Consider the following 20,425-nt stretch of genomic DNA (forward strand, 5'->3'; position numbering starts at 1 on the left):
CTACTGTACTTTAGGCCTCATTCAACTGACAAAACATTTTAGTTTCAGATATTTAAAATTATTCTGGACTTATCAGTGGTTAAGGATTTCGTTTTTGCAAGAATTTAGTCAAACAAATGTCAAGATTGAAGATTTTTGCATGTTGTGCTTTGTAAGAGATGCAGACAATGTTCTTGTCTGTCAAATGTATTTAAAATAAAATTAACATTAAAGAGAGAATGATCTTTAACCATTAAACCTCGTCAAGGTTTTTAAAGGAGATTATTATGGTCTTGGTCCAGTCTTGGCAAGGCTTGTCTCAGTCTTGGTCTTGGTGATGACGCGGCCTTTCTCGACTCCCAAAAGTCTCGGTCTCGGGCAAGTCTTGTGGTCTTGAATATTTCCACTCCAAACCACGACCTGCTCATTTTCTACACATGTTCTTGCTAACGACATCAACTCTTGTATTAACATGTTTAAGAGGTCTTGACTCTAAATCAAGCATTATCAGAGCATGAAAAAGGTCAGGTGTTTACGTCCCATCACAAGTTTCATTAAATGGTACATGAAATCCCTACTGAGCACTGTATCCCATATGATTTTATAGCGGTAGATAAAACTATTATACTGAAAGAATTGATCAGACTAATGCATCTGTTTCTACAGTCCTCAATAGAGCCACATTTCTGAAAAATAACTCGGTGGCAAAGAGCGAAGCCTTATTTTTCCAGGTAATAAGAAAAGCAGACACACATTATCACTCCTTTATAAAAGATGAGTGAATCAATTCTAAGCTGCCATTACAGGGAGAGGATTTTCGCCTTGACCAGTCTCGGCTAAGGCTGTCTACGATATAATGGGAGAGAAAATTGGGCTGACAGCTGTGATGGCACACCGACAACTCAGAGAGTGCAGCCTTTAAAATGACCAAATAGTTATTGAAATGATGCCAGAATCAACTTTTATTCTGACACGGGGAGTCATTCATCGCTGTAATGTTGAAGCATTTTCATTACCGGGAGTCTCGGGTACAGAAACGTACGCAAACAAAACGGTGACCTTTAGATAGACCTTGCTTTGTGACAAGCCAAAGTGCCACAACAACAGCTATGCTCAGTATTAGAGCTGACACACGAACAAAAACTGGTCGGTGGTTCTATCACGTGCCTTTTCAACAGAATGAATAACGAAAGCACCGGAGAGGGAACATTGATTGCTTTTCATTGTCAGCATTCCATAATGAGGGAGCGTGCAGTGCAGACCAGTAGTGGTGAGTGGAAGGTGCTGTTTGTGTGTGCATGGCCTTGATTCGTGCTGTGTTAGGTCAAATGTCAGCACAGTGGGACTAACATGAATGTGCTGCTAAGAAAAGCTGAGCCAGTAGGGTTCTGCTAGATTTGACACACTCATTAATGTTAATAAAAAGGACCCATTTGTAAGTTTGCATTAAATACATGTTGTTTTTTTTTTTTTTTTTTTTTTATAACAAATGCAACTTAAAGTAGTATTTTCCATTCATTCCGTTGGCAAAAGATTGATTTCATTTTTTTCAAACCCAGAAAATTTCCATTGAGATAAGAATTCCTGAGCCAAAAATGGCAGAAACACTCAGTTTCAGCTTATATTTAAAAAACAGTTGTCCCAATATGGCAAGCTGTGCTATTATACAGCGAAAATAAAAGATTGAATGACAGATAAAGATGTGAATTAGCCACTTGTACTACGTACATAAAGCAATAACAGTTACATGTCTTGTCGACATTATCCTTAAAAATCAACTACATATATTGTTGTGTATGAAGTTATAATGGAAATGTTAAACTTTACGAGTTTAAAAGAATCTTATACAAGAAATATGTTGATTTAGAGGTTTTTACTGAATAAAAACTGCATCTAAATGTAATTATATGCAATAAAATATACACAATTGACAAAACTTCAGTTTTTCTTTAAGATAACTAAATATAAATTATGTGAAAAAAAGTTTTTATTTTTCTTGGAAAAAATCTTGAATTTTTTCTAAAAAGGTTTTGTTATTTTAAATGTAATAATATTACTGGAAAATGAGCATAAATAACCTGAGCTGTGACTAACTTCCTTGTAACACTTCCTCCTGGTGTTGCCGGTTGCTCTCTATGATAGACTAAAGTACTGTTTTATGTACTTTTTATTGCAAAACATTTTCACAGTGGAGTCATATCCAATTATCTGCTTTCGGGCTTTAAAACTGTGAGTGACGAGCCAGAGGAAAGAGGCAGTGAGCCAACATGCACCAAACACACAAGTTCAAAGGCTGGACTTCATCCCTCAGCCTTCAGATAAATCTCTGACCCACAATCCACCACTTCCTCATCAAAGATCCGTCGCCATGGAGCACGGGGATGAACGAAAAACGACACTTGGTAGTTGGGATTGTGGTCGCTCCAAATCTAAACTATTAAAAATTCATTATGTGGACCAAAGTGTACATTTGGAGGGATTTTCACTAAGTGCACTCACAGGCTGGGACCAACCGTACCTGACATGTATTATAAACGAGACAAGGACATGGACTCACTGTGGGCATCAATGACCCAACTCCTTTTAGAAACTAGAGCAACCTAAAATGGGTCAACTTAAAAAAAAAAAAAAAGTGTTTTTGTGGAGCTTTTCACATTAAATATGGCTATATAAAAAGAAAAGTGAATTTAGGAAGATATTCTAAAGTAAAGAGCAGACTCTGGATGTTCAGATTTATGCTTTGTGATGTGACTTCTGTTTTGGTAAAGATCCAATTTTAAAAAAGATTGTTTTTGAATAGAATAAAAATAAGATTATTATTATTATTATTATTATTATTAGGCAAGGCAAGGCAAATTTATTTGTATAGCGCATTTCATACTTAAGGCAACTCAATGTGCTTTACATGATAAAACATTCAATTGTTTAAAATCAATAAGAACATTTAAAATCATCAGTAAAATCAATTAAAATCATCAGTAAAATCATCATGACATCAACAACATGACAAAAAATCTCTCTCTCAATCATATGCAGTAGAGAAAAAAAGTGCCTTTAACTTTGATTTAAAGATGTTCACATTAGATGCTGACTTCAGTTCTGCTGGCAGTTTGTTCCATTTCTTTGCAGCATAACAACTAAAAGCAGCATCACCATGTTTACTGTGAGCTCTGGGCTCCACTATCTGACCTGTGTCCATAGATCTGAGAGACCTGCTGGGTTCATACCTGACTAACATGTCACTGATGTATTCTGGACCAAACCCATTCACAGATTTATACACCAGCAGCAGAACTTTAAAGTCTATTCTGAGGCTGACTGGGAGAACAGTGTATTATTATTATTATTATTATTATTATTATTATTAGTAGCATCTTTGACCTGGCTGTAACATACAAGTAGGTTTTCTGAAGATGACACACCTGCAAAAGGTCCATTAATGCACATTCATTAAGTCTATAACAATAATCTGATCTATGTTTTGTACTATTAGCAACTGCAGGAGGCCTGCTTTCATTATTATTATTATTATTTTTTTTTTACCTCCACCAATAAAGTAATATTCTGCTCTAGTGAGGCTTTTCTCATTTTATTCTTTGAATTTTCCCTCTGACTTTTTATTATTTGTCATCTTTTTAATGATTTTATTAAATTTCTTCTGTGTGCATTAGACCCTAAACCTTTGTCATTATTGTACCTTTTGTCAATCAATTTATTAAAATCATGTAAAGCACTTTGAACTAATTGCATTTGTATGGAAGGTGCAATATAAATACAGTTTCTAAGAAAATCAACACTTTTTCGACTTTTTGTCAGCATTAATAAAGCCTTTTGTAATTCACGAAGCATTAAAAAGTATATCAGTAAAAGTGACAAGCAAATTAGGTTTGATTTTGAGTTGTTTTTTTTGCCCATTGTTATTTATTTATTTTTTAGTTTTGTGCAACATTATAAAATAACAAGCATTTTTGCAGCATCAGTGTTTATAAAACTTCACATTTACCAGTAAAAACAAGTAGAGGGTGATTTTTTAACTTTACTCTTTACAGCAATAACCCTCCACAGCCTGGATTTAATGCCTTTAGTTTGACACTTCTACACAAAATGCTGCTAATAATGAGGCACGTATGAAGCATTTTGTCAACACAACTCTGTCAGAATATTTAGTTGTGTTGTTTGTGTGCTTCATAGGGTTTGTTGTGTACGTCTGTGTCATCAGAGGGATACTTGTACAGAGGGTTGGAGAAGGACAACTTTGCATCTTTCCAGTTTGAACCCTGCGGCGGAAAAAAAACCCAAACACATAGAGTCATTCATCATGTGACAGACCTCTGCACAGATAATTATTGCAAACACCTCACCTCACTCTCCTTCCTCCAGGGGTAGACACTGATGGAAAGCCCGCGACTGTCGCTCATCCTGGGGTTACCCGTGGGACAACAGGCTGGTCTGTGATCCAGAGACGGGAGCTGACGGAGGAAGGAAAATGAAATGAGCCTTCATGTTTGTGAGGACATGAAATCCAGTCACGAGAAACCAAATCGACCAGTTATATGGTTGTAATTAAAGCTCTCTTCCTCCCTCATATTTATGATGGATGCAGGTCTCCGAAGTCCAAACACATGAACCAAATGCACATGTTGGTGAAAATGGCAAGAATTACACAAGAACTGCATTTAATTGCATTTTAAATGACAGTTTTTGTAGAATGTTCATGCCAATTACAATTACAAAGTAAATTATCTGAACTTAATTACAGTTGAATTACGATTACAACAGCAACAGATTTTTTCAATTATGATTACAATTGTAATTACATCTTAATTGTTATTTATTACACACTTCCAATTATAATGGACTCCAACCCCGTCAAAAGGACACGGATGTGACAGTTTTATTCATTTTGTGTGGATTAATCTTGGTGTTAAAATCATAGAAGTAAAGAGAAATAAAGTGAGTGTAGGAACTTAGTTTTAGTCATAGTCTTTTGACTAAAATGCAACATAGTTTTTGTCAAAATTTTGTTATCAAGACAATTTTGGTTAAAGTGTAGTTTTAGTCAACTAAATGACATTAAGGTTTTAGTTGACTAAATCCATTATATAGTGAACTGAAATGTAAAGCATTTATTATTCTGATATTGGATGGTATTAACGTTTGTAAATACGCACAAACATGTTTTATGTGATCAATGTAAATACAATACAAACATAAACAGCTTACTTCCCATTTGATCACATACCGGCTTGTCCAGCCTTCCACAGCAAAAAAAGTAGTTTTGATTGATTCCAAAAATGAAACTTAGTTGTGATTGGATTTGGAAAATATCAATATATCGATGTAGTTTTCGTTCACATGTATTTTTTATTTTTTTTGTCATGGTTAGTCTGGTTATTGACGCCAATAAAAATGTAGTAAACAATGAGGAAATGTTTTAGTTAAGGTGATTTGTCACTTTCATGCTTTGCTTCTACCATGAATATAATTTACTTGAACGACTCTCGAACACAAGCACATTAAAACTCACACACATGTCGCTAAATCAATAATCCAGAACCAAAATCTAATTTGACGGAAAGGCTCTGTGAACCCGCCATGACCTCTGCTAAAGTGATTGAATAAACGGTTGAAAACATGAGATTTTTGCAAATGAGAAACCCAATAATACTTATAATGAATTTACTGATGATTGATTGGACATTTCTCTGCACTGACCTTTGACGTCCAGTCACAGTCGGGTTCATCCATCACAACATAGTTCATGGGATTGTGTCGTCTGTAAAGCCAGAGAATGCATTCATCACTACTTTGGTCATGACTTTAATTCCCCATTAGAAGCGGAATAACTGAACTTACGTGAGTTTACATCTTTTCTTACAGAAAGCTAGAAAACACACAGCTACTCCGGCTACAAGGAGCACCAGCCCAACGCCTATACCAGTATATACAGCATCTAAACAGAAGCCACACATTAATGGTCAGAGGGTCTGTGAGTAAACATGTAATGATAATAGGCTAGTGTGGTCATTTTGTACCCAGTTGTGTGTCCTCTGGTTCAGGCGTTGGAGTGGAGAGGGATGGTTTCTCCTTCACATGGCAACGATTCCCAGTCCATCCTGGGCTACATCTGTAACAAAGAGAATTAAAAGTTTTTACACAATATCATATTTATGCTTTAAAAATGGAAGACAAGCATATGATATGCTGTTATTAACAAGAGGTATAAAGATGTAGAAATACTGTTACTTGATTGAAATTAGTCATACATAAAATACTCAAGTTCAAGTAAAAAGTTGCTAAATTAAATAGTAGTCAGAGTAAAAATTACTAGTTACTTTCACCCCCATGTTTATTGTTGGTAATAAATCTTGCTACGGTTCCCTTGAATGCAGTACATATCTTATGTATAAACTTAAAGGTCCTATATCATGCAAAATCAACTTTTTTGAGCTTTTAACCTTGTTACGATGTTTATTCCTTATCAAAAACACCCCCATAGTATTGTTGGGCTTCCTTCCCTAAGCAATCCTCACTAATCCTGCTCTGCCCTCTTCTGAAAAACGAGCGGTCAGACTTGTGTGACATCACACAAGTCTGAACCGCCCCCTCTGCCATGAACATACACGCCCACTCACTCGAAGCTAAAAGTGTACAAACTACATACACAAACTGTTTTCTCTGCAATTAACCCCTCCCTGAAGAGCAGTGGGCAGCAACGGTGTAGAACCAAGGGAGCAGTTCCATTTTTAGTATCTGTTATATTGCCTCGTATTGCCTTCGACTTGATCTGATGTATTTGTGACACAATGCGACCCAGCGGTTGGACAAAACAAATGATTATCACCTTAAATGCACTATTCCTGTAGTTAATAGAGATAAGGAGGAGAAGAAAATGACTTGACAGCTTAACACTCCGGTGTTTGAAGCAGCTGAATGACTCCGCTGCTGCTGCTGTGATAAACACACAGCCTGAAGAGCTGAGACAGACTCACAATCACAATAGCTGCTTAAATAGCCATGTGTGTTACTGTACTGTGCCGTTTTTTGGTGATCATTGATCTGCCTCGCTCTTGCAAGGCATGAAACCAACTTCTACAGACACGCCTACTCATGAATATGCATAAGCAGCCTGTTTTTAGAAATCTACCACAATTTATTTTCCACAAAGGCATCTAAAAGGTTTGTCAAAATCGAAATGTAACTAATTACTTCTTTTAAAACGTACTTAAGTACAAGTACAATTACTGATATAGAAATATACTCAAAGTACAAGTACCCATAAAAGCAACTCAATTACAGTAATTACAGTGAGTACTTGTAATCCATTACTTTCACCTCTGGTATAATCAATTTAAAGGGGAATATTGTCGCATCCTTTCAGTGTAAGATTTTATGATTAAGTTGATTGTTTTACAAGTACAATGACTTTTTGAAAACATTCCTCCAATGTACACTGGGTGTGTCTCTGTTAGCATGTTCTACAGAATGTCAGAGATTTTGCTTTTATTTAATTCTAAAACAGACACTAAAACAATGCCTGTTCTGCGTCAGACGTGTACACATACCCAATCTCTCCTGACATAAAGTTTATCTGCTGGACATCCTGCATGGAAATACAGACTAATTGCAAATAAGCCAAAATAAAATACAAACTGTTCTTGGTCTGCTGAGCGACATCTTGGAAAGGAAAGTGAGTTCTTCGTTTCACAAAATAGTGAATCTGATCCAAGTAAACATCTGTTCAGTATCAGCCTACTTCCTCAGATGTTCTAATGTGAAACATAGAGCAGGGCCGACCTGCCATCGTCCCTCAGAGGAGCTCTGGCTACAGACTGTGTGACACTATTGGTACTGGGCTGGTTCGTCATAAGATTTCCATATGATGCATATACGTAGGTATAGGTTGATCTTAAGATGGACTGAAGCTACATGATCCTTCTGACACACTGACCTCTAAGTATGTGACAGTGAGTCATGTTGAGTAATGAGAGGAAGCAGTGGTAGCGGTGGTAGTGAGGAATGAATGAAAGGGAGACGAGGAGGCTGAATCACCAGTTATCTCAAATGGGCAGCAGATTTTAGGTGGGAAAGAGAGCAATTTCAACATTTTTGTGTCATAGTTTGCCTTCCACTTATAACTGATACGTAGGTGATGTAAGGCACTGACAATATCCAAGCCATAAATGACAGATATCAGTGCTGGATGTTCTTTTCAAAATTCTATAATTTTCTGACCATTTTCTTTGGAATTTAGGGAAATTGTGTGGATTTTTGCAGGATTTTAAAAGACTGGAGCCTTTTTTCATCAACTGTGATTAGATTGTGATTAAAAATGACTGCAGTAAAGTGATAGTAAACCCTTACAAAGACTGTGGATTTTCATTGCATTCACTAATATATCTAAATCTGAATTATTTGATAATTTACACAATGATTCATGTTTTCTCAGCCATTTTTACTTAGTACTGCAGGGAGATTTGGATGAGTCTGACAGTGGTATAGATTAAAAAAATTACTTTGGATGGATGTTTTTTTTCTTTTTTTTCATATTTTCTGCAACTGCTTTTTTGTATTTCACTTTCATCATTTCACTTCAGTGTTCTGGCTCAGCTGGTGTCTATAGTCAATTATTTTCATTATTTTCTTTACCGGCTTAAATCTGACGGTGCCTATCATCACCTTACAGCAGGTTGAAGGTGGCGTGCACCTGGTACACCCAGTCTGCCACACACATTTACATAAAAAATAAACTACCATTCACACATTATTACACTCCTCTGGCCCATTTAGAAACTCGGATCTTCCTAACATACACAGAGAACCTGAAACTGCCCTAAAGATTCATTGGATCATTGGATTTTCTGATTAGAAAAGGATATGCAAAACAAAAAGGGTCAAGAAGAGATAAACAAAACTTTAAAAAAAAACAAAAAAAAAAACAGTTCATTTTCCTTTTCTGTTTCTAAAAATGATTGAAAATGGTAATTTCTAACATTTATTTTCAAAGTAAAAGCTCATAATCTTAATTTTTGAATGGAAATTACATTGACCAAAGCATACACTGACCTTATAAGTGATTATAAAAAAATAAAGTCAACAATACAATGATTAAGACTAAAGTTGTATTAATATTAACATTAATAACATTCATATTTTTAACTCATCTATCCTAATGTGACTAAAGTGAGCCTGTGTTAAATATGCATGTTCACTTTCTGACAGACCTATTAGGAAATGTGAATCCCAGCAGGAGGATTCACTGGTGTAATATGATGACAGCACATCATGCAGCAAGTTCTATAATTGCATTCTTGCTCCTGCATTGAAATGTCTTATTTCTGCCGGGAACGCTTCTTATTCAGAATAGGAAATGTATGCATATGCACCCAATTGGAAATGCACTTTTTTCCGAAAAGTAAAACACAGGAACCGGACAATCTCATAAATCACTTTTTTTTTCCCCTCACTAAGTTCTAGAGACCCCATTTATATACTGACCAGGACAATTCATCCTAGACTTCCAGAAAAAAAAAAAAAAAAAAAAAAAAACCCTCCTGGATGAAAGCAGAGCCATGCTGTTTGATGTGCAGGGGTAAGCAGATTCCCACATGCTTCACAGAGCATGACTTTTCCAAGGAAAGAAACATGACTGATAGGATTTCCATGTTTAAAATCTCACAAAGAAGAGAACATTTAGGAGCAGACATGGTACTCATCATTGTTTGCCCATGTTTGTGAATGCTGGTAAGTGTGAACTCACGCGCACACCGGCCCGTGTGTTTCCACGTGGCATGAGCCGCGATCCAGGCAATACGCTAGTGGACAACCTGCAGAGAAAAGGAATTACCATCATGTTTCACATTCTTTGCACTGATCTGCACCAGCGTTCATCTCTGAAAAGACTCGAGCGTGTTCAGAAACTGCTCAGAACAAAAAGAATCTGTGATTTATGGTTCAGTGCAACATTCATTAACCTCCTGTGCAACAAAGCTACGCTAGGCTGCTTCCAAACACTATTCTATTGAGAGTATCCATGCAATATTGGATGCCATCCAACAGACAGTAACATTCATTAATTGGTTTTTAAAGCGTTTTAACACCTCGGTGCATCAGACACATATTGCAGAACTTGCAACTGTGTGTGAGTAGATCTAGGCTTTATCGGTATCTTTAGCTTCTCTGTGTAATCCCAGGCCAACTCTGTGATATTGAGATCAGAGCTCCACAGGGACTACACCATCTGCCGTAGGACTATTCTGTATATCGTTTCATCTTTTCTATCTGCAGGTTCATCCTGTGTAGAGAAACGAGAAACTTTACATCTAAAAAAATGATCCAGTTGCAAGTTGTTTGTAAGAAAGTTACTGAATTCAAGTCGTACATCTTTCGGAATGTTTTTAACAGTACACAAGTTGTGACTGCAAATAATACATGGTAAATCGCAACGCTGAAAAAAAAAAGGAACAAGAAAAGGTCAGGAAATGGTTAGATGGATGCATGTTGTTACCATGGCAGCTGGACTCGTCTGATCGGAAAGGCAGGCAGTCGACAGAGTCGTCGCAGCGCTTCTGGCGTGGTACGCAAAAAGGCAAACTTTCACAAACCAGCTCTCCCAGCTCGCACTGCAGCAAAGCTGAAGGAGAAACAAGACAACATGACAACAATGAACCTTCAGTCCACTGGGTATGACTAGAGTAATACAAACCCGAGTGTCGTGGTCACATCAAGCTTTATAGAACTAAATATTTTGCTGACATGAAGCATAACCCTAAACCTCTTCTTGTTTTTTTTAATAATAAAAAAACTGTAACACTATCACTAGCTCAGTGAAAGCAGAGGTGAAGAAATGTCATGCAGGGAAGAAAACAAACTCAGTGAAACAGGATCTAAGATGAAATGCAACATAAACGTGGGTGGACACAGATCAGAAAATATTTACACGAGATGAAGGGTTTGATCCAAACAGTGGAAAAATTAACAAGCTGCGCATGTTTTTCCACACTCGAATGCTTGACTTGCTTCGTGCACAAGAAACACTGGGTCATTCAGTGGACTCAGAGTACCTCGATTTAATCAATAGGTTTTATGGATGGATTTATAACCCCATTAATAACCATACAGTAGGTCTAAATGTATGGGCAAAAAATTGCAGCAATACAATGCGCAATCCAGATCCGATCCAGATGAAACTCTGTGGGGTAATTAAGGAACCAACCTGACATAACGGAGTTAAGTTTCATAAAGATTGGTTAATTACAAACCAAGGTATAACATTTTAAAAGTTTGTCAATGGAGAGTTTTGAATTTCGGAAAGTGATCCAGAATCGGTAAATTGTTCTGGATCCCATCCTAAATTTACTGAAATCTTTCATGACGTGAGGTCAAGCTTTGATTAAAGTTTTGCCAAAATCAGTTAAGTATTTTGGTAACACTTTAGTGAAGTTTTATACATAAAGGCTGACATTGCACAGTCATTATTATGACATGACACCTGTCATTAGCATGAATAAGTGTTGTTAGTTACCCTGACCCTACCTAACTCCACTAGATCCCTCCACCTAACCCAAAAAATGCCAACATAGTTCCAAAGGTGTCATAATTTAGCGAACACAATGACAGCTCAATGGCAGCCTTTGTGACACCTTATTCATGCTAATGACAGCGTAACATCAGCCTTATGTATAAAACTTCAAGTAAAGTGTTCACGGTAATTTTAACGTCATCTTGCAATCAGACAAACAAACAAATAAATAAAAGCTGCTAAAAATGTTACTTTCTTGGGTTCGGGAGCAACAAAACCAGCCCGAAAACCACACCCTCAATCACCTGACTTGTCTACTTGTAGGCAGTCGTCGTCTTCAACTCTGTTTGGTTTAAACGCTTCAACCCACCCTCCCTCCCCTTCTTCCTTTTCCCTCTCTTGTCTCCATACAATCCAGGCACAGGGGGGTTGATTATGCAGCTTGGATAGAGCAGTGGTTCTCATATTTTACAGCCCGCGACCCCCAAAATAAAGGTTCCTGAGACAGGGGAACCCCACTGTACCTGAAGGTGGTTGAACACAGACATGAACATTGAAGAACAGTCACGTGGAGACAGGGCCATTTATTTATATATTTATTAGAATAATAACTACTGTCATCCAAGAAGTTTATTATTATTTGCGCTCTAGTATATAGTCATCTTAAAGATGTAAATCCTATGTTTGATCAGAAATCAAATGGGTTAAAAGTGACCAAAAATAGTGGAAAAGGTGGTGAAATGGGATTTTTTAAAAAACGCAGAAATTGGTGAAAAGTGCAAATTACAGTTGTCAAAAATGGACAAAAAAGTGGTTAAAAGTGTTCAAAGTGTCAATATTGGCTTAAAAGTAGGAACAATTAGTTTAAAGTGGCAAATAAAGGGCATGACAAATTGTGAATGTGGTTAAATTGGCAAAAAAATAAGAATGACATATGGTGAAAAGAGGTTAAAAGTGTCAACAATGGGTCAACATATGCAACATTGGTGGGAAAAGTGGTGGAAAGGGTTTATAAGTGCCGAAAATGTCTTGAAAGTGGAAAAATTGTGCAGAAAATGTTTAAAATTTTGATGGATAAGTTGCAGAAATGGGAGTAATTTTGGAAAAAAAATGCATTAATAGAATGAAAATAGTTTAAAATTAGCAAAAATGGGCTCAAAAGGTTTATTTGACTTATTGAGTGTCAAACTCACGACAGCTGTATTCATCCTCTCCGTCGGGGCAGTCATGGACTCCATCACAGCGCAGGATGGAGGGAATGCAGATTTGGCTGGAGCACTGGTAGAAGCCAGTAGGGCAGAGGTCTTGAGGGGGAAGTGTTCCAGGCACCAAACTGCCGCAATCCTCTTCATCTGAGCGGTCGGCACAGTCAGGCTCTCCATCACACTGCCAACTCTGTGAGACGCACTGGTACGAATATGTGCATTGGAACTGGTCTGATGCACATGTCAGAGGCTGAGGGGTTACCGGGCCTAGTAAAAACACATCCACACAGATGGGTTAACCAACATGGAAGGAGTGCGTTATAAAGGAGAGGAACAAAGCAAGATTTTCCATTTGTTCATTTATTTTTTGCTTTTTCTGCTTCTTAAAAAGTCTTCCAGAAAAACAGTTTTGGGGTGAAGGCAGAACAGAGTGGTGAGGAAATAAAACAACATAAATGTAATTGCTTTTTTCCCTCGTTGCCCTCCGAGCAGTCCTTTAGCTTTGACCTCGTCTCCAGAATGAATTTATAGAGACCTACAAGGCAGCAGGTCCATTAAGTCACTACATTTTTCCTGAGGCTTTACAGGGTTTGTATCAAAACCAGAGAGAGAAGTCTGTGTCAGAATATCAAGAATAGAGGAAACAGTAAAGGAGAAAAAGGGAAGAGTTCATAAATGTGTTTACCTCCAGAGAAACACTCTGCAGTGTAGGAGACGTCGTCCAAGGCGACGTCTGTCCACATGTCTCCACCCACCTCTGCCTGGAAGGTCACTGTAAATGGCTCCGTGTTGGACAGAATGACGTTAACGTACGTCCACTGGTTGCCGTGGTTTCCTGTGGTGGCCCACATCAACAGAGGGACACCGCTGGCTCCCACAGTGTACACCTGTCATGTCCACAATACACAATAATACAAAATTATAGTTAAATGAGTCATAGGCTGTGTTAGAAATGACACACTCCGTACTATACATTACAACCTCAATGACAATGAGTATATACTGTCTACTGTGATGACCGTTCCCACTGAAGTATACTTGGAAATTTCCCAAGATGCATTTCGTACCAACGACAAAAACCGGAATCACACTAAGGCTAAATATTTCTGTTGATTCTCCACCTTTCAAAGTTCTGAAAACATTTTAAGCAAGAAATTAACCAAGTAGAATATCAACATGTGGTCATTTGATCCATAAAACTTGCGGAAACACATTTCATGCCGACATTTCCGAGATTTTCAGAGAAGCGCCTTTGTGCCACTGACCAAACTTCTGGTTAGCTTCAAAACAAGAGCCCTATTTACAATAGTGTTAAAAAACTAATGGAAGACAAGAAGAGATGCTTTTGTTTTGAAAAGGGAATGTTTGCCTTTTAGTTTGAAGCCGGTTCCAGGATGATTTTACATTCTGCTCACAATGCATCATGGTGCGGTTGAGTACGACTAGTGTGACCATCGTATATACTTAAAAAATGTCCTGATATAGTATTCGTCCAGGTATCCGAAAGCATCCCTGGCTTCTTACTCAGCTGTAGTGAGGAGGTGGGTTCAAAACAAGGTGAGCGATTATGATTGGCTAAGGCGGCGTCATGTTTCATGGTAGCCAATCAGAGCCAGTGTTTTTACACACGTGCCAGCACACACGCCACATACAACTACTACAGATTTGATGAAGCAGCAGAGATGGCGAGCGTGGAGCAGTCCGATGAAAAGTTGGCATTTTTAAGGTGGCGATACAAACGCTACTTGAAATGAATCGAAGCATGTGAAGTGTACATTATATCCAGGAGAGAAGACTTTGTCCACATCCTTTGTAAGCAACTCACAACGACACATGCATCTAAAAAAATCTGAACTCTTTGACATATAGCAACTTTTTTTTTTTTTTTAACAGTAACGCAAATATAGTTACTTTCTTTGGTAATGAGTTACTTTTATTATAGACTAATTCAGTTACTAACTCAGTTACTTTTTGGATCAAGTAGTGATCAACTATAACTAATTGCTTTTTTAAAGTCACGTTCCCAACGCTGGCGATTTCACACACAGCCACCGTCTTGTTATTGTCACTTGAAAAAATACAGTCGACAAAAACGGATGAAAATGCTGTAAATGTTGACATCTGTTATGTTATCTGCTGTTAGCTGAACTAATAACCACAAAGTCTAACAACGTTTTTTGAAAGAGCCCTCAGAGAAGCAAAAGTTAATTTACAATTCATTGTAGCATGAGTTTTTAATCACCTGCCTTCAGATAATCGTACAATAAAAGCTGAAGTATTTAGTAAAAAATGAATGTGTCTGATTGACAGCGGTGCCATGAGTATCTCAGGTATTCATTTAGCGGCAGGAGGACAGACGTTGGATTTTGCTCTTAATAAAGCTAAAGAAGAAGATGATTTTTAGAGATACATTCTAGTCGTAAGATTACATTATCCTGTATGAGTGTGATAAAGAGGATGTTTCCAGATGTTTCTTTCACAGATATCCTTTAAAAGCTGATTAGAATGAGGACTAATCTTCTTAGATGGCCAATGAAAGTTCAGGAAAATAGTGAACCAGACTTATCATAGGGCAGGAAAAGGTGAATATTACTTATTATTCTTTCAGGAATTTTTTTATCGTATTGTTTTTGATTTTTTTTTTTTTTACAGTAAAAGCATGATGAATTGCACAAAAAGAAGAGTTAGATAGAATTGAGTGAGATTTCCTCATTAATTTGAGTCTTTTCTTCTTTTCAAATCTTGGCTTCCATCGTGCATAGTTTCTTTAATTTGCCTATCCACAGCTAATTATTTGATTTGTGAGCATATTTTGAGTCACATTTGCTAATTATCTGTCGTTTTCAAATTACGCTAAAAAGACCTGGAAAGATGAATGTAATAATTCCGATTGTGAGGCGACATTCATTAATGGCTTTTATACTGGCAGGAGGGCTTTCATCCCCTCCTGTGTTTATCAGGAGATTGACAGTAAGTTGGCAGTAATGCTGTAAAACTGGAGAAAAGGTCTGATGAAAACCAAATGAGGCATTTAGCTGCACTGTGATGGATTGTTTAATGGCAAATGACTGCATGAAAAATGCAACTTGGAGCGCCTGATAACTGAGAGAAAGGTCTTTGAATTATTTATGCAAATGCGGCTGGGTTTGGGGGGGTCACCTTCAGTGTTCCCATCCTGTCAGAGCCGTACATGAAGAACCAGAAGCGCAGGTGACAAAGACCGACACTGGCAGGAAACGGACTCCTGGTTGTAATCTTGGCGACGTCTCCCTCCCTTTGAATGGCTGAATAGACGTACAGGAAGTTCCCTCCGTCACCTATGGAAATAAGAACAGTGCCGCCACATGTATAGCTGTCTTTCTAAGGAATACAGTCATTTAAAAACATTTTAATGTGCAATCATTGTTCTGTTTAATAGAAGATAAAGGGCCATGTATTAGTGCATTGGTTCTCAAATAGGGGTACAGTACACGATAGCACTACAAGGGGTACCTAACAGAGAGCGACAGGAAAATTAACAAATCAAAGCATTAAAAATGTGATGTTTATTTTATAGTTTAAAAATTCTAATCACATACTAAATATTACCAGCAACTCACAAAGCGACAACAAGAACACACAGAATAAGAGAAAAATAAATTGAATAATAAAAATGACAGACAAATGAGAACAAAATACACAAAATGACACCAAAAACACACACACTAAGAGAGAAACATACTCACCATTACCAGCAACACACAAAACTACAACAAAGACACACTAAGTGAGAGAAAAACACCCAATATCACAACAAACATAACAGAGAAACATAAGAAACAACCAAACGACAGCAATAACACACACAGAGAGATAATAATTTAATCAATACCAACAACACAGAAAAACTACAACAAAAACATAGAAAATAAGAGAAAAATACACTGAATAATAAAAAAAGAACAGACAAACGACAATAAAATACACAAAATGACACAGAAAACACAAAATGATGATAGAAATTAGGAGGGAAATGAACGTAAATGATAAATACTATAAAAATAAATGTATTCAGGGGGCACTAAATACTGTTTCATTCACTTATTTACAAAATGAGATTCTTTAAAATGTGTGTTATCACTCAGTCATTCCATCATTATGCTCTATAATTTTATAGTTTTATTTTTACATAGAATTCTGAGCAAAATGTGGTAGTCGGACATAAGGGGGGGACATGAGCCAAAAACGTTTGAGAACCACTGTGTTAGTGAAAAAAGAAAAAAGCTGAAACTTGCAGCCAAAATGTGCCGTGCTACTCCAGCTCTGCTAAGCATGGGGACGAGACAGTGTTTGTGCAACGCCAAAACCAAATAAGAGTTTTCCTCAGGAGTTAAAGGGGATTTAGGGCCATTAAAATCCACAGCACACACCAAATGCTGCCTCCTCCCACAACTCTGTCATGTTCTGGGCCACAGATAAGAAATCCAAAGTGCTTTTACGTGTTTCGCTCCTCCACGCTGAGGTTAGCATCAACTGATCCTGCAGCAGTATCTTAGTGATGCTCTGATCTGTCAGCCATGACACCCACAGAAAGCTTTATTGAACAGTTGAGATATTAGAGTTGATGAATTCTACCTGCAATCTAGGGTCTTTGATGATTATGTTCAAAATAAGATCAGTTTGTTACATTAGACTGAAAATTATCTCTTTTTTTTTTCAAAAATGTTCATATTATAGTTTCTTTTTTTCCTTAGAAGTTAAAACTTTTAAACTCCAGTGCTTCAGGGAGCCAGTGGTTTGTTCCACTATACTCACCAAAGCTGTCTTATTTAGTTTTAAATTAAAATCAATCGTCCGCTCCTTTGCCAAAAATTGTAGATTAAAAAAGTTTTTAACTACAATCAAAAAGGGATCATGTGGTTTTCTAATATTTCATCACAACTACAAGGTTTTTCTGTTTTCCTGCCATTTGTTTTTACAGTTAAAGTCTTTAGAAGTTATGAGTACTCACCACTGTTCAGTCCATTTGCAATCATATGTTTTGAGATTTTTATTTGTCTCCTATATACACATCAACAGTGTTTGATCGTACTACCATCATCATCATTCTTATCCTTAATGCTTTTTTTTTTTTTGCACATGCTACTGTATTTCTTTGCAAAACTAATAAACAAATCATCTTTTCTAAAGTTATTATTACTAATATATTCATTATCCAGCACATGAGGGTGAAACCATATTTTTGTGGTAAACAACGAGTGGTGGAACGGAACTTGTTTTTATCCTTGCAAAAATATTCAGAGAAAATGTAGATTAAATTTAATACTAAGGGGGGAAAAAGACATTAATGTTTTTTCCTGGATTCATTGTTGAGTCTGAAAGTGGGAAACAGATCCAACAATTAAATACAAGCAATCAATACAAACACATGCAAGTAAAAAAAAAAAAAAAAAAAATGCAAAATCAGAATCCAAATGAATCTATCTATAAAAGCAAGGAATGTCTGTGTGCGTGCGTGTGTGTGTGTTTGTGGAGCGAATATCTCCCCGACGTGTCTGATCGACCTGAAACTTTGTCAACGGCTCGTGCATACCCCGAGTGTGTGCCTCCATCATTTTGGAGTAATTTGGTCATTTCAAAACCAATTTGAAATGACCAATCCACACTGTGGAACTCCTGTCAAACATTGTTTCAGAACACTGATGATGTCATCAACAGTGACTTCATCATCAGTGATCTATTGTATGCTAATGCTAAGCTAATGCAGTGGGCGCTGTCTGTCTGTACACGATAACTTAAAAAGTTATGAATGGATTTTGATGAAATTATCAGGAAATGCTGATTATGGGTAAAGGAACAGCTGGTTACATTACATTATATAGATCCCATTCATTTTCCCATCCACACTGTGGAACTCCTGTTAATGTCAATATAAATACATACCTCCAACAGGCACTGTACTAGTTTATAAAATTATAATTACCTTACAGATAATAATTAGTGACAATTCTTTGAGACTTAGAGCAAATGTTTCACAATAAAGTTTTGAATTGACTGAGTTGTTAAAATGAATACATTTTAAAAAAAAATGCAGCAAAGATTAACTGTGAACAAATGTAATGAAGCTATTTGTGTTTTATATTGCTGTATTTACAGTCATGTGACCTATCTGAGTGTCAGTGTGAGCAGACCTGGACTGTGGTCAGATTCAGGTCCAGTTCCAGGTGTGTCGGTCCTGTCACGGATCAGCCAATCAAAGTCATCGTTGGCTTCTTGAGAAAGCTGGCAGCTCTCCTCCCATTGGTCAGCCTCCACGTTAAAGTCACAGGCACCAGGTGAGCCAATGATGTGGTCTGTGTGGAAAGAGATGATGGAGGAGGTCTGCGCTGTAATAAGATTCCATCTATTTTCTACTCACTGCAGTCGATCTCATCCGACTCGTCATCACATTCTGCTTTGCTGTCACACACCAGGTGGGACGGGATGCAGTGGCCGCTCCGACACACAAAGTCAGTGACATCGGGACAACTCTGAGGATCCACAGCATCTTCACACAGATGAAAACAAGGATGAGAAACGCTCGTCCTCTGTATTAAGTTCTGATGAACTACGGCCGGGCCCGCGGAACGTCTCCGCACCGAATCGCACGTTCCAGAGAATTCTGTGAAATGACTCAGTTCCACAGAGTAAAACAGATGAAGTTGTGCGATGGTGATCAACGTTGAATTGCCTTTGAAACGACAAATCACGACTATGTACCGATAAATTTAGAAAATGACCATTTAGTGAAAAAGCAGAAAAGGTTTTGAAAGAGAAAAAAAAAATTGATACTTAGCGCGAGCATATCAATAATCAATCATGCGAAAAAATATCGCGATATATCGCCGTATCGAGATATCGTCACACTCCTAGTTATAAGTCAGTTGTTCTCTAAGCACTGTAAGCACTTTGCATCTACTATGACTCAGCAGTTTTGAATGGACACCTACTTGGGGCACAGTCCACAAACTCCAGGTCATCGATGGCCGCTCCTCCGCTCATGTCCTTGGTGCGAATCCCTTCAAAGATCACTTCAAAGTTCCTGAGGTTCCTCAGAGGGATCTCGGCCCTGTTCCACTTGTTCCCCTGGTGCCCCGTTTTCTCCCATACTTCCAACAGAGTGTTGTCTATCTGTGGACCAGAGTGACGAAACTTGATCGTAAGGTGGCATTTTACATATATCACCATGGTAACGACATCAGATCAATGTCAAAGAAGAAGTATTCCAATGAGCCTCTTTGCTACAGCTTGGATTTAAATGGATTAGTGGAAATAATGTGACGTTTTAGTGTTGCTGAGGCCAAACCAGGACTGATATTTTACCATATTGAAGACCAAACAGAATTCCTTTGCTCCTTAGTGGTGGAAATGGATTTCTCTCATGCCACATATGGAATACATTAAAAGACAGACTGAAGTGTGTTGTTTTTTTTTTTTTTTTTTTCTTTGAGTCTTTTCCCAGGGTACTTTCCAGGCCATAAATCACCATTAATACAGCTTTAATACAGTGGATGTGACTTTCAAGGGGAATTTATAAGTGTTGTTGTTTTTTTTTGCTTCTTAAGACTAAGCATCAAAAAGATAATAAGGTGTTGTGGTTTCTGTGAAGACAATGAAATCAAGAAGTATGAGGAGATTAAAAAAAAGCCAAAAGTAATGCAGATTCTTAATGAGTAGAATATTTTTAACTGGTTAAACTGGA

At 37.4% G+C, this 20,425-nt stretch overlaps 1 protein-coding gene across 1 annotated transcript in view; it reads right to left on the bottom strand.

Moving 5' to 3' along the window:
- Positions 1-3,877: 3,877 nt before the first annotated feature.
- malrd1 (MAM and LDL receptor class A domain containing 1) overlaps positions 3,878-20,425 on the bottom strand; it is a 44,846-nt gene continuing 28,298 nt past the window's right edge. Inside the window, exons 21-33 of the mRNA XM_028434894.1 lie at positions 19,674-19,854; positions 19,103-19,231; positions 18,876-19,037; positions 15,865-16,022; positions 13,391-13,592; positions 12,694-12,972; positions 10,487-10,612; positions 9,740-9,806; positions 6,015-6,106; positions 5,836-5,932; positions 5,695-5,755; positions 4,341-4,448; positions 3,878-4,256 (exon numbers count right to left, since the gene is read on the bottom strand). Coding sequence (XP_028290695.1) covers positions 4,143-4,256; positions 4,341-4,448; positions 5,695-5,755; positions 5,836-5,932; positions 6,015-6,106; positions 9,740-9,806; positions 10,487-10,612; positions 12,694-12,972; positions 13,391-13,592; positions 15,865-16,022; positions 18,876-19,037; positions 19,103-19,231; positions 19,674-19,854 — 1,776 coding nt within the window. The 3' untranslated portion in view covers positions 3,878-4,142. The remainder of the gene's footprint in view (positions 4,257-4,340; positions 4,449-5,694; positions 5,756-5,835; positions 5,933-6,014; positions 6,107-9,739; positions 9,807-10,486; positions 10,613-12,693; positions 12,973-13,390; positions 13,593-15,864; positions 16,023-18,875; positions 19,038-19,102; positions 19,232-19,673; positions 19,855-20,425) is intronic.

Source organism: Gouania willdenowi, chromosome 20 (assembly GCF_900634775.1).
Source record: "Gouania willdenowi chromosome 20, fGouWil2.1, whole genome shotgun sequence".
NCBI lineage: Eukaryota > Metazoa > Chordata > Actinopteri > Blenniiformes > Gobiesocidae > Gouania > Gouania willdenowi.